Source organism: Sinocyclocheilus grahami, unplaced genomic scaffold, assembly GCF_001515645.1.
Source record: "Sinocyclocheilus grahami isolate Dianchi unplaced genomic scaffold, SAMN03320097.WGS_v1.1 scaffold73.1, whole genome shotgun sequence".
Lineage (NCBI taxonomy): Eukaryota > Metazoa > Chordata > Actinopteri > Cypriniformes > Cyprinidae > Sinocyclocheilus > Sinocyclocheilus grahami.
Genome location: NW_015505252.1, coordinates 1,355,402 through 1,367,839, shown reverse-complemented (window position 1 = coordinate 1,367,839; position 12,438 = coordinate 1,355,402). Strand labels below are relative to the sequence as shown.

General features: G+C 34.4%; 1 protein-coding gene across 1 annotated transcript in view; it reads left to right on the top strand.

Annotated features, from left to right (window-relative positions):
- Nucleotides 1–12,432, top strand: part of LOC107585661 (SHC-transforming protein 3-like) — a 39,232-nt gene extending 26,800 nt beyond the window's left edge. Inside the window, exons 7-12 of the mRNA XM_016272773.1 lie at nt 5,226–5,355; nt 5,428–5,575; nt 7,090–7,144; nt 7,271–7,465; nt 8,863–9,170; nt 11,766–12,432. Of these exons, the coding sequence (XP_016128259.1) occupies nt 5,226–5,355; nt 5,428–5,575; nt 7,090–7,144; nt 7,271–7,465; nt 8,863–9,170; nt 11,766–11,894 (965 nt within the window). The 3' untranslated portion in view covers nt 11,895–12,432. The remainder of the gene's footprint in view (nt 1–5,225; nt 5,356–5,427; nt 5,576–7,089; nt 7,145–7,270; nt 7,466–8,862; nt 9,171–11,765) is intronic.
- Nucleotides 12,433–12,438: the final 6 nt, after the last annotated feature.

Here is a 12,438-nt window from a genome sequence, read left to right as displayed (position 1 = left end):
ATTTTGTCCTTCACTTACTTTTTAACGGTGTCATTTAGAGAAGGGGCGTGGCCAAAAATACCCAAATGCCTATAAAACCTAAACAAAAACTCAAAACTTTATGAAACTTGGTGAAAACATGTGTCTGACAACTCTTAACAAGCAAGCAAAGTTTCATGAATATCGGACCATAGGTGGCGCTATAACAGTAAACAAAGTATCCAAAAACACTATATTTCAATTATAACAGAATTAAATTGTACACAAAAAGTTCATATATTCACACATACACTAAATCTTGATATCATAAGATAGATCTCTTCATGCTGAACAACTTTGCCTCTGGGATCAATGTTGTGAATAAAACATGGTAATTAAATATTCAAGATTATTTTAAAAAGCTACTTTTGCGATCTACTCCAAGGTTTTTCACCCGATCAGAACCAAACCAGTGCAGAAATACTCTATGGACAGTGTTTATGAATAATTATCCAAAAAAGTTTGAGCTTTCGACTCATGGTCGCAATGGGGCGCCAAAACGTTCGTAAGTGGTGGGGCTAATTTGACTAAAATGGCTATAACTTTTAAACGGAATGAGATATCTTCACCAAATTTGGTACATATGTGTATGAGCTTAATCTTTGGTCAAATAAAAAATATTGCGCAGCTCTACCACTTGGGGGCGCTATAAGAGGGAAAAAAAGAAAAACAGCTATAACTACGCAACCGTTGGTCCGATCGACTTGAAAATTGGTAAGCAGTGTCTTTGTCCAAAGTGGCACAAGTGTCTATGAGGATATTTGCATATCTAAAAAATCATGGCCGCCATTGGCCAAAAAATTTTAAGCATCTATTTGACAGGGTTAACGGAGGTCGATCGGAACGGAACTCGGTGGGCATGTTCGACACATATAATTTAGAAAGAAATCAGCCACTGGGGGGCGAAATTGCGTTTTTCAAGTGCGTAAACGATTGTATATTGCACAATTTTTCACACATCAACACAATATGCATATCATTTGATAGATCTCCTTATAACAAGCAACTTTGCCTCAAGAACCATTGCTGTCAATCAAATCGTTCATTAATTATTCACGAATATGTTAAAAACCTACTTTTGCGAACTAGTCCTAGGTTTTTTGCTCAATCTCGATCAAACCACTGCAGTAATATTCTCTGGACTCTTTAGATCAATAATTATCAAAAAAAAGTTGAATTTTGTTCTTTGGCTACCTTTAACGGGGTCATTTATAAAAGGGGTGTGGCCAGATATACCCAAAAGCCTATAAAACCTCAACTAAAACTCAAAACTTTATGAAACTTGGTGAAAACATGTGTCAGTTCACTCTTAACAAGCATGAAAAGTTTCATGGAGATCGGACCATAGGTGGCGCTATAAAAGTCATAACTGTTAAAAATCATCCTATTTCCTTGGTAAATTACCTGCATTTGCCAAAAATGCTATTTTTAATCATTGATTTAAGGGGTTACAGCCATGTTAACAAAATCTTTTTCCTTATGTGCTTAAATGCCTTAACTGCTTGAACCCCGGTAATTGCTGCTTGCAGCTATATTTATTATTATTATTATTAATTACAATAAAACACACTCCAAATTCTCATTACCATAATGCAGGGTTTCTCAAACTTAGGTTTGTAAAAGAACCACAGGTAGTTTGTGATTTGATGAAAAGCTAATAATGAATTAAATCATAAAAATGTGAAATAAAAATAAATATAGAATATAATTTTAAAATTAATTTTAAATTAAATGTATCCAGAGATGTTAACTTTGAGTTTTTTAAAATATATATATATATACTGTATATATATATATATATTTATTTATTTATTTAATTCTTATTATGACAACTGATTAGATGCTCAGTACTTAATACATTATTTTACAATGTTTTGTGCTATAATATATATATATATATAATTTGAATGAGCATAAATTAAAGGCGCTAAAACAGGATTATTATAGTTAACTAAAATTAAAACCATAAAAAAACAAACATTTTGTTACTTGAAATAAACTAACTGAAATAAAATAAAATATTAAAAACTTTTAACTTGTTTTATTTCAGCTTTTGTTGCACTAGCAGCTAGTTTAACTTGATTTATTAAAATAAAAACTGAAATAAAATTAAAATCTATTTAATAATAAACTGATCAAAATGGCAAAAAACAACACAATTACTAAAATTTTATTTACAGTTAAAAACAGGAAATATAAAAAACATTTTAAAAATTAATAAAGACTTTAATAGTATTGTAATAATTAGGGGTGCTCCAATCAGGATTTTTGAGGGCGATCACAGAAAGCAGTATCTGCCGATACGATCACCGATACCGATCTTTTTAAAGCCTTCTTTTTATCATGTAGAATTATTTATAGTAAGACTCCAATCAGGAATTTTAGACATTTATTCAGGTCCTGAAATTCATTTTTGAAAATTAATTCCCCTTTTAGGTGACTCTTGTGAAGGGGATTTTTTTAATTTGAGGGGTGCAGGAGGGCGTTTTTTAGACATTTTTCAAAAATATACATTTATCTCACCTAAATGTTTTACAATCGTGCAATTGTGGCACAATAGCTTACACACAGCACAAGCCTGATTTTGTGAGCTGTATGTGAGGCGGTTCACACATACTCCGTTTGCAGTGCGCATGCAGTCCATGTGCGTATAGAATCAGCACGGACTGTGCTTTCACACAGGAATCTGCTCCTGATCCATGCCTGTTTACTACAAACACTTATCCATTATTTTGATTTCAATTCAATTCAAGTTTATTTGTATAGCGCTTTTCACGATACAAAATCATTGCACAGCAATTATTATATGATGCAATCAAACTTATAGCAAAATGTGGTAGTTCTGTATGTTGTTTCAGGATTGGCATCATCTGAGGTCCTCTGAGGGGTTGGCATCATCTCTTCTCAGGTGTTCTGGATCCAGACTGAAGCTTGTGTGACATCCCGTGGCAAAAAACAGAGAAACAAATAGAGACATAATTAGCGTAGCTGCTGTTCCAACCAAGCAAAATTGATTTGTTTAACCCAAGCTAAGGAATAATAATGTGCATTTGATCAGATATAACTGCAGTACAAGATTATGAGATGCATTATTTGAATGCTTGGCCAAAGAGATGTGTCTTTAATCTAGATTTAAACAGATAGAGTGTGTCTGAACCCCGAATGTTATCAGGAAGGCTATTCCAGAGTTTGGGAGCCAAATGTGAAAAAGCTCTACCTCCTTTAGTGGACTTTGCTATCCTAGGTACTACCAAAAGTCCAGAGTTTTGCGACCTTAGGGAGCGTGATGGATTGTAGCGTGGTAGAAGACTAGTTAGGTATGCAGGAGCTAACCCATTAAGGGCCTTATAGGCAAGTAATAATATTTTGTAACTGATACGGAACTTAACAGGTAGCCAGTGCAGAGACTGTAAAATTGGGGTAATATGATCATATTTTCTTGACCTGGTAAGGACTCTAGCCGCTGCATTTTGGACTACCTGTAGCTTGTTTATTAAAGATGCAGGACAACCACCTAGCAGTGCATTACAATAGTCCAGTCTAGAGGTCATGAATGCATGAACTAGCTTTTCTGCATCAGAAACAGGTAACATGTTTCGTAACTTGGCAATGTTTCTAAGATGGAAGAATGCTGTTTTTGTAACATGGGAAATATGATTTTCAAATGACATCTAACTGTCTAATCTATCTAATATAACACCCAGATTTTTGACTGTAGAGGAAGTAACAGTACATCCGTCTAGTTGCAAATTGTAATCCAAGAGATTCTGTGTACACATTCTGTGAATTCAAATCCAAACATTGTTACTGAAAATGCTTTTTCAGCATTGTGATTCTTTTTTTACACAGTGCAGTAGCTAATACAATCTTTCATAGACTTGTTTAAACGCAATAAATATAAGAAACACATTATTCAATGCTTTTTACTTTTGCATTTACTTCTAGATTGATATATGAAGTTGCTCAAGCAAGTGGCAAAACATTTAAACTACTTTTCTTACGTTATCACAAACATTCTAAATGAAAACTTACCATTGAAAGCAGTCAGCTCTACTGACATTTCTTTTGCATTTAATTCTTTATTACAAGAAATCCTGCAGTTCATAAAGAATGTTGTTTTCCTACCTCCACGAGTGCCATCTATTATTGCCTTGTTTATCTAAAAGTGCTCTTTTCCTTTAAACCTAGCCAAAAAGCCATAGCCTATGTGTTGACTGTGAAACACAGTAGACTTTAATTATATGCATTTATGGTGTAATTACTACATTTTCGTGTCAATCCATATTCATATTTACCGCAAACAATGCGCTGTTACTTTAATTCAGTGCTTGCAGCGCAGCAAAAATAGACTGGGTGTGGAAACGTTCTCTGCACTGCTGCAGATGCACCGCTCCTGAACGCACTGTGTGCGCTTTAATTCGTTAACATGAGCGTGGAAAAAATACGCACCGCATAAGGAAGTAATGTGAACCTGACATTATGTGTGTGCGCTGCAAGTGTGCACGAGTATCCAGGAGAGCGCGCAAGCACTGAATGGTTAAACACTGCTAAGAATTAAAAATAAATGCAATTTATAAACTTTAGTGACGATGCGACACGGCCTCGATTGTGCAAGTGACAATTCCTGTATCAACTGTGCAGCTCGCTTATAGTGCAGACGCGATGTGATTTGAAGCCATATGCGCATTTTGAGAGAACAAGAGCGCGCGTGCGGTGATTCACTCATGCCGTTTATTTAATGAAGAAATATGAACTGTACCTCAGCTTCAGCATAATAATTATTTCACCCACGCCGGACAGAGACAGACGGTGCCGCTGCACGTCGTGTCAAACCTCTGACAGCACATCAGCTTGAGATCGGCCTTTATAGAGACCGCCGATTAAACATCCCAAAGTGATTATCGGCCGATAGTGATTGGTAGACGATCAATCGGAGCAGCCCTAGTACTAATACTAAAATAACACTGCAGTAAAATATATGTTTTATGTATAGAAATATAAATAATACCATAATTTACAAACCTTTAAAATTTGAAAAACCTATTAGCATATTTCCACAGTAATGAGAATTTAGAGGTTAAATGTGCTTAATTATCATGACAATTAATGACAATTCCTAAACTTTTCTTCTATCTTTTGATTTTGGGTTGAAATCTGACGTGGACAGGTTTGTTAAGATTGATCCTGACGTGTCCTGTGTTTTCTAGCATGTCATATTCTGGAGTGCTCTGACGGTCTGGCTCAGGATGTGATCAGTACGATCGGTCAGGCGTTTGACCTGCGCTTTCAGCTCTATTTGCAGTGTCCGTCCAGCAAACCCTCGGCCATGCATGACAGGTGAGTCCTCATCTACACCTTCAGGATTCTGATCTGAGACCGCTTCTGCCTCTCATTGTGTCCTGTCTTTAGGGTTATGAGTACAGACGAGCCCCCGTGGACAGAGGAAGGAGAGGAGTCTGCCAATCATCACTACTACAACAGCATTCCCGGAAAGATGCCACCACCAGGAGGATTCATTGACTCTAGATTGACCAATCAGACGCAAGACAGCAGCCAGGTCTGCTAATCAGCCGCCCACACTCGTGAAGTAACCTGATCGATAATCACTCGAGCTCAGCTGCTTCTGTAAATGCAACTATTGTGTTTCTGTCAATATCTCTTTATTAATTGGGTTTTTGGTAAATAATGATAGTAAAAGATTGTGCTGTCATTCTGAAGTTTTCAAAAAACATAATATCTACCTCTGTAGATACAGGAAATCAGGTCACTGAAATGAATCAAGAGAATATGTTAAATTGAGGGAACAAAATAAATCAGATATTAATGGTAATGTTTGCATACATTTTGTGACAGTTCTATTTTTATTATATTTTGTTATAATCTCAAAACTAATAGTGCAAAATACAGAACAATTGCAATATTCCCACCCCAACATACAGTATATTTATTAAATAAAAATAATAAAATAAATAAATATTGCCTTTTGTTATAATATCGAAAACACAAAATGCAACACAATTACAATTTTTCCACTCCAACATATGATGTGTAAAAAAAAAAGATATATATAAATAAATATTACATTATATTTTGTTTTAATATCGAAAAAACAGCACAAAATACCGCACAATTCAAATTTTTCCACTCCAACATATAATATAAAAAAAGTAATGTATTACATATTATATTACATTTTGTTATATCAAAATGAACAATGCAAAATACAGAACAATTCCAATTTTCTCACTCCAACATATCATAATTAAATTAATAATACATTTAAATATTATGTTTTGATATAAAATTGAAACAAAAAAACACCTTTCCCACTCCACTCCAACATATATAAGAATTAAATTAAAATGAGATATGAATATTATATTTTGTTATCGAAAAAAACTACTTTCCCACAATGTATTTAATGATTAAAATAAAGAATATATTTAAAAGTAATGTTTATTTATCATGTTGAAATAACACAAAAAATAAAAATTCCAACTTTCCCATCCCAACATGTATAATTAAATTTAAGATAGATAGATAGATAGATAGATAGATAGATAGATAGATAGATAGATAGTATCGAAAAGAACAATACAGAACTATTCCAACTTTCCCATCCCAACATATATAATTACATTTAGGATGGATGGATGGATGGATGGATGGATGGATGGATGGATGGATAGATAGATAGATAGATAGATAGATAGATAGATAGATAGATAGATAATATCGAAAATAACAATAATAAAAAATAATAATTAAAATAATAAAAAAGTAAGAAAAATTATTTAACATAAGAACATTTCTTAAGTTAGTTATCAGTATAAAAATAGTTGTTTAAAAATATTCTGCATGATCTACTTCTTAACAGCTTGTATAAATGTTGGCATTAATAGTGTGATTTTAATTTTAGATGTATTAAACTGTGGCATTAAATGATTAATTTAGATGACTTCCTGTAGTGTGGACTCTGTTTCCTGTCTGTCAGTGTATATGGACTCCATGAGGTCAGTGTTTCATTACTGTTGTTGATGACTCACATGTTGTTTACTGCTGTCCACACAGGCCGCTGGAGTCGACCAGACGTACTACCAGGGCCGACCCATGTTCATCCAACAAGGTGCAATTCCCTTTATTTTTCTCCGTTTTCACATTTAGATGGACAGATCGCCCAAAACACCTCATGTCAATGCAAAAAACAATTCGTCAAAATATCATCATCCTTCTGTCTGTGCCTTTCGTATAGGGTCCTGTGACATATACAGTCTCCCTGAGGTCAAATGTCAAGCCCCTAAGGCAGGAGAAGTGCCCACGTATGTGAACACGCAGCACATTGACACGCAGGTGTTGGCCGCGCTCCAGGGAGAGTCAGAGACACTGTCTGAATCGGGCACGAGCGGGACAGCTAAAGACAGCCCGAGGAAGGACCTCTTTGACATGAGTAAGAGTTTAGAGGCAATTCATTCCTAACACTGCTGTAGGACTATATAATGCACCTGTTTTACAGCGCCATCAAAAGGTGGTGCGAAAAAATGCAGTGTTTTGCTTTTATTGTGTTTAAACTGTTAAATATACACAAAGTTATGTCAAAACGCCGTCATGGAGTCTTAAGTGAACATAATGTCTATGTCTTACGTCTTAAAGAGATAGTTCACCCAAAAATGAAAATTCTGTCATTAATTACTCACCCTCACATCGTTCCAAACCTGTAAGACCTTCGTTCATCTTCGGAACACAAATTAAGATACTGCATTAAAATGCATCAAAAAATATCTTAATTTGTGTTCCGAAGATGAATGGAGGTCTTTCGGGTTTGGAACGACATGAGGGTGAGTAATTAATGACAGAATTAAAATTTTTGGGTGAACTAACCCTTTTAGTGAATGTAATATGTCTTTAATAAGCCTGAAAATGTTGACTAGTATTAGGTTTTGCTGTGGTGTTAATATATTCAAGAACTGTGAGATTTTTAACGTTATTTAAAATGTTGCCATTGATACAACCCTATTTTCAGCACCTTTATTTGTTCTATTAGTATTTTAGCTACCTATAAAACTTGCTTGAAAAATACTGGCCATTTGGCCAATTTATGGCACAGCAGACTAGATTGTTGAAACTATTTTTCATCATCCCGTGTGGCAGAAGGAAAATGAGAGAAAATACCAACAAAGCATACAGTAAATGACACCTAATAATAAAACAGACACATTGTGATAAAGCAACAAAAAATATATACAATCTTTTCAATTACATTTTGTGTTAGCTCCGCCCACATTCAAATCTCATTGGTCCAAAATCCCACTCATTAGAATATTAAATAACTTCTGATTGTGTCACATCATTGTCAGCAGTTTTACTGTAGAAAGATGATAAATGTGAGGACAAAACAACAAAAAAGATTCATTAATGAATCCCTTTTGTCACAAGCCAAATTTAGCGCTTTACACAATACGCATCGTTTCGAAGCAGTTTTACAGAAAATCATGATGTTAATGTTTATAGCATCTTAATATCGTCACACCTCATAGTCGCATTTAGCATATGTATGTGGATAAAGTTGGGCATATCAACTTTATATCAATCTCTTAAACATGTTTTATTAAATTGTGCTGGTTTAAGTTCTCTTAGGAACTAAAAATAAAAGTGCAATTAAAAAACCTATAGCATACTTTTCTAGTCATTTTCAACTTGTTACTCACCATGGAAATAGCCAGGGAAGCTGGCATGGCATTGAAACACCAAACAACCGACTGTATATGAAGAGCTTGGCAATAATATACAGTAGTTACATTTTGCGAATATATTAAAGATCAGCACATTGTTTTCTCGTGCCATCAGAGCCGTTTGAGGACGCCATCATGACCCAGACTCCAGCTCCGGCTCCTGCCTCAGAGCTGCATAAAGCGGCGTCCGTGGATAACTGCAGTCCTCTGCTGATGCGCGCGGCCGCTCTGAGAGCTCAGGAGGAGCTGGAGGACCAGACGTGGTACCACGGAGAGATGAGCCGCCGCCAGGCCGAGAAACTGCTGCTCAACGACGGAGACTTCCTGGTGCGCAAGAGCAGCACTAACCCGGGCTCATACGTCCTGACGGGGATGCACCACGGCCTGGCCAAACACCTGCTGCTGGTCGATCCGGAGGGAACGGTGCGGGTTTTTAATGACTTGAGAGTGTCTTTTTATTAATGAGGTTGGGCTGGAAAATTCTTATATATATGTATATATATATATATATATATATATATATATAGTATTTCTTAATCATAAAAAGCCTACTCTGAGCATTGCTGAATATGAACCGATTATTACGGTGGCCGAGAGAGCTCAACCCGCTGCAACTTCAGAAAACATATGCAAATAGAAAAAGCACCAGCAAATCAAGAAAACATCTTCATCAGTTTGACAACACACACGCTGCAAATGCTCACAACACAACCAAACAAAGAATTTTATTTGCAGCACGTTTCTTTGTTTGGTTGTGTTGTGAGCATTTGCAGCGCGTTGTCAAACTGATGAAGATGTTTTCTTGATTTGCTGGTGCTTTTTCTATTTGCAGCGCATTGAGCTCTCTCGGCCACCGTAGATTATAGCAATATTTAATCGCATATTGAAAAATGACAAATCATTCTTAACTCAGAAATTGCTATTAAATTTCACAAATGTGACCCTGGACCACAAAATCAGTCAAAAGGGTCAATTTTTTCGAACTTGAGATTTATATATATAATCTGAAAGCTGAATAAATAAGCTTTCCATTGATGTATGGTTTGTTAGGACATGACAATATTTGGCCGAGATACAACTATTTGAAAATCTGGAATCTGAGTGTGCAAAAAAAAATCTAAATATTGAGAAAATCATCTTTAAAGTTGTCCAGATGAAGTTCTTAGCAATGCATATTACTAATCAAAAATTAAGTTTTAATATATTTACGGTAGGAAATTTACAAAATATCTTCATGGAACATGATCTTTACTTAATATCCTAATGATTTTTGACATAAAAGAAAAATCTATAATTTTGACTCATACAATGTATTTTTGGTTATTGCTACAAATATACCCAAGCGACTGGTTTTGTGCTCAAGGGTCACAAATAATTACAGAGAAACGGCACATTGAATTAAACTACATTTTGAAGAAGAAATTCTGAAATAGTATTTTCTCCAGTAATCTTTGTTTTTTTTTCATCTTTATTTTAAAAACTGATTTTACAGTGTATTGAAGTAAATATAGTGGGATTCAAACTCTTGAGAAAATGCTTCTATTTTAGGTTCTTTTGTAGTTTAGTCTAACTTTGAAGTTGAAAGTACAACAATTGGAGGGAAAAGTTGAACATGGATTTGAGAAACTTGATGATCGTGTTCTCCAGCATGATTTGAAATGTTGCAAAGAGCATCTTGAGCTGGAGTGGAAAAGAAGATCTGACAAAGTTACATCTGTGTCTGTACAGAGTCACATGATCAGTGACACTCATTTGCTTATATTTGATCAGTCATGATGTTTTTATGTGATAACTTTATTTCAAATATTTCCAAATCCTAAAACTGTTTAGTTCCAGGTTTGAATGAATGAAATACTATATTTCCAATCTGAACGTTTGGGCTCAGTGTAATAGTTCTCTTCTGCTCACCAAGGCTGCATTTATTTGATCAAAAATACAGTAAAAATAGTGAAATATTAATACAACTTAAAATAGCTGATTTCTGTGTGAATATATTTAAAAACGTAATTAATTGCTGTGATCAAAGCTGTATTTTCAGCATCATTACTCCAGTCTTCAGTGTCACATGATCTTCAGAAATCATCCTAATATACGGATTTGTTATCTACGTTAACTAAAACTAAAATTAAATCCATAAAAATTATTAAGTAATTATTATTTCAGCTAGTTGCTTTTTGCGTTTAGTTCATACTAAAACTAAATAAAAACTATAGACATATTAGACAAAAATGAATAAAACACCACTAAATTACTAAAACTTACTGAAATTAAAATAAAAACAGTGTAAAAAACAATATAAAAATAAAAAATGTTAACAAAAACTATAATAGCAATAATATAATAAAAATATACAACTATAATTATAAAACTATATTTATTTAAATGTTTTATAGTAACTATAATAAAAATAATAAAAAAATGACATTGATATTAAAATAACTGCTGCTCAATAAACATTGTCCTATTATTATCAATGTTGACATCACAGTTGTGCTGCTTCCTTTTTTATGGAAACTGATACATTTTAAGGATAATTAAAATAAAAATAGTGTAAAAAAACAATATAAAAATAAAAAATGTTAACAAAAACTATAATAGCAATAATATAAATTATAAAACTATATTTATTTAAATGTTTTATAGTAACTATAATAAAAATAATAAAAAAATGACATTGATATTAAAATAACTGCTGCTCAATAAACATTGTCCTATTATTATCAATGTTGACATCACAGTTGTGCTGCTTCCTTTTTTATGGAAACTGATACATTTTAAGGATTCTCTAATTCATAGAAATTTTTAAAAGAACAGCATTTATTTGAAATAGAAATAATTTGTAACATTATAAATGACTTTACTGTCACTTTTAGTCAATTTAATGCATCCTTGCTGAATAAAAGTATTAATTTCTTTTGAAAATAAAAAATAAAAAAATCTTACTGACCCAAAATTTTTTCAACGGTAATTCTGTCATGTGTGATTTAACTTTCAATCAAATCTATATGTCTCCTCAAGGTCCGGACGAAAGATCACATATTCGAGAGCATAAGCCACCTGATTGGCCATCACCGTGACAACAACCTGCCAATCGTCTCGGCGGGAAGCGAACTGTGTTTGAAGCAGCCGATGGAACGAAAACAGTGATGACACCTGAAATCCCGCGGGAGGCTCATGCGCCACTCTTTCACGAAAACAACTGATCTCCGTCGGAGAACACGTGACGCTTGACTGTGACGGCATTTGTAGACGGACGATTTTAGAAAGCGCTCTCACCGAAAGCAGAATTCTAGAACTGACACAGTTATTTTATTGCGCTGGTTGAGAATCTCTATTTTTGAAGAAGACGGCGGTGGATTTTCGGACAGCCGTTCGAAACGGGAGTTTGGACGAACTCGGTCTCCAAGAGGGATGATACGAAAAGTAGATAAAGAGTATTTTAGAATAAAAAAGTTTTAGTTTTGTCTATCAAGCACAACCGGATTTTCATGTTCGCTGGTAAGAGATAGAAGGAAAACGAATATTTGAGAAAACGTAAAGCTGTTTATATCGACCTATTTTAGGAGTTGGTCCTTCACTGCAGCTAGTGCGCGAGATCATTTGGTAGCTTCACTGCTTTTCAGAGGGAAGATGACGTGAATGTGTTTGCTTTAACAGAAATCACACTCTGACATGCTGCACGAACACACAC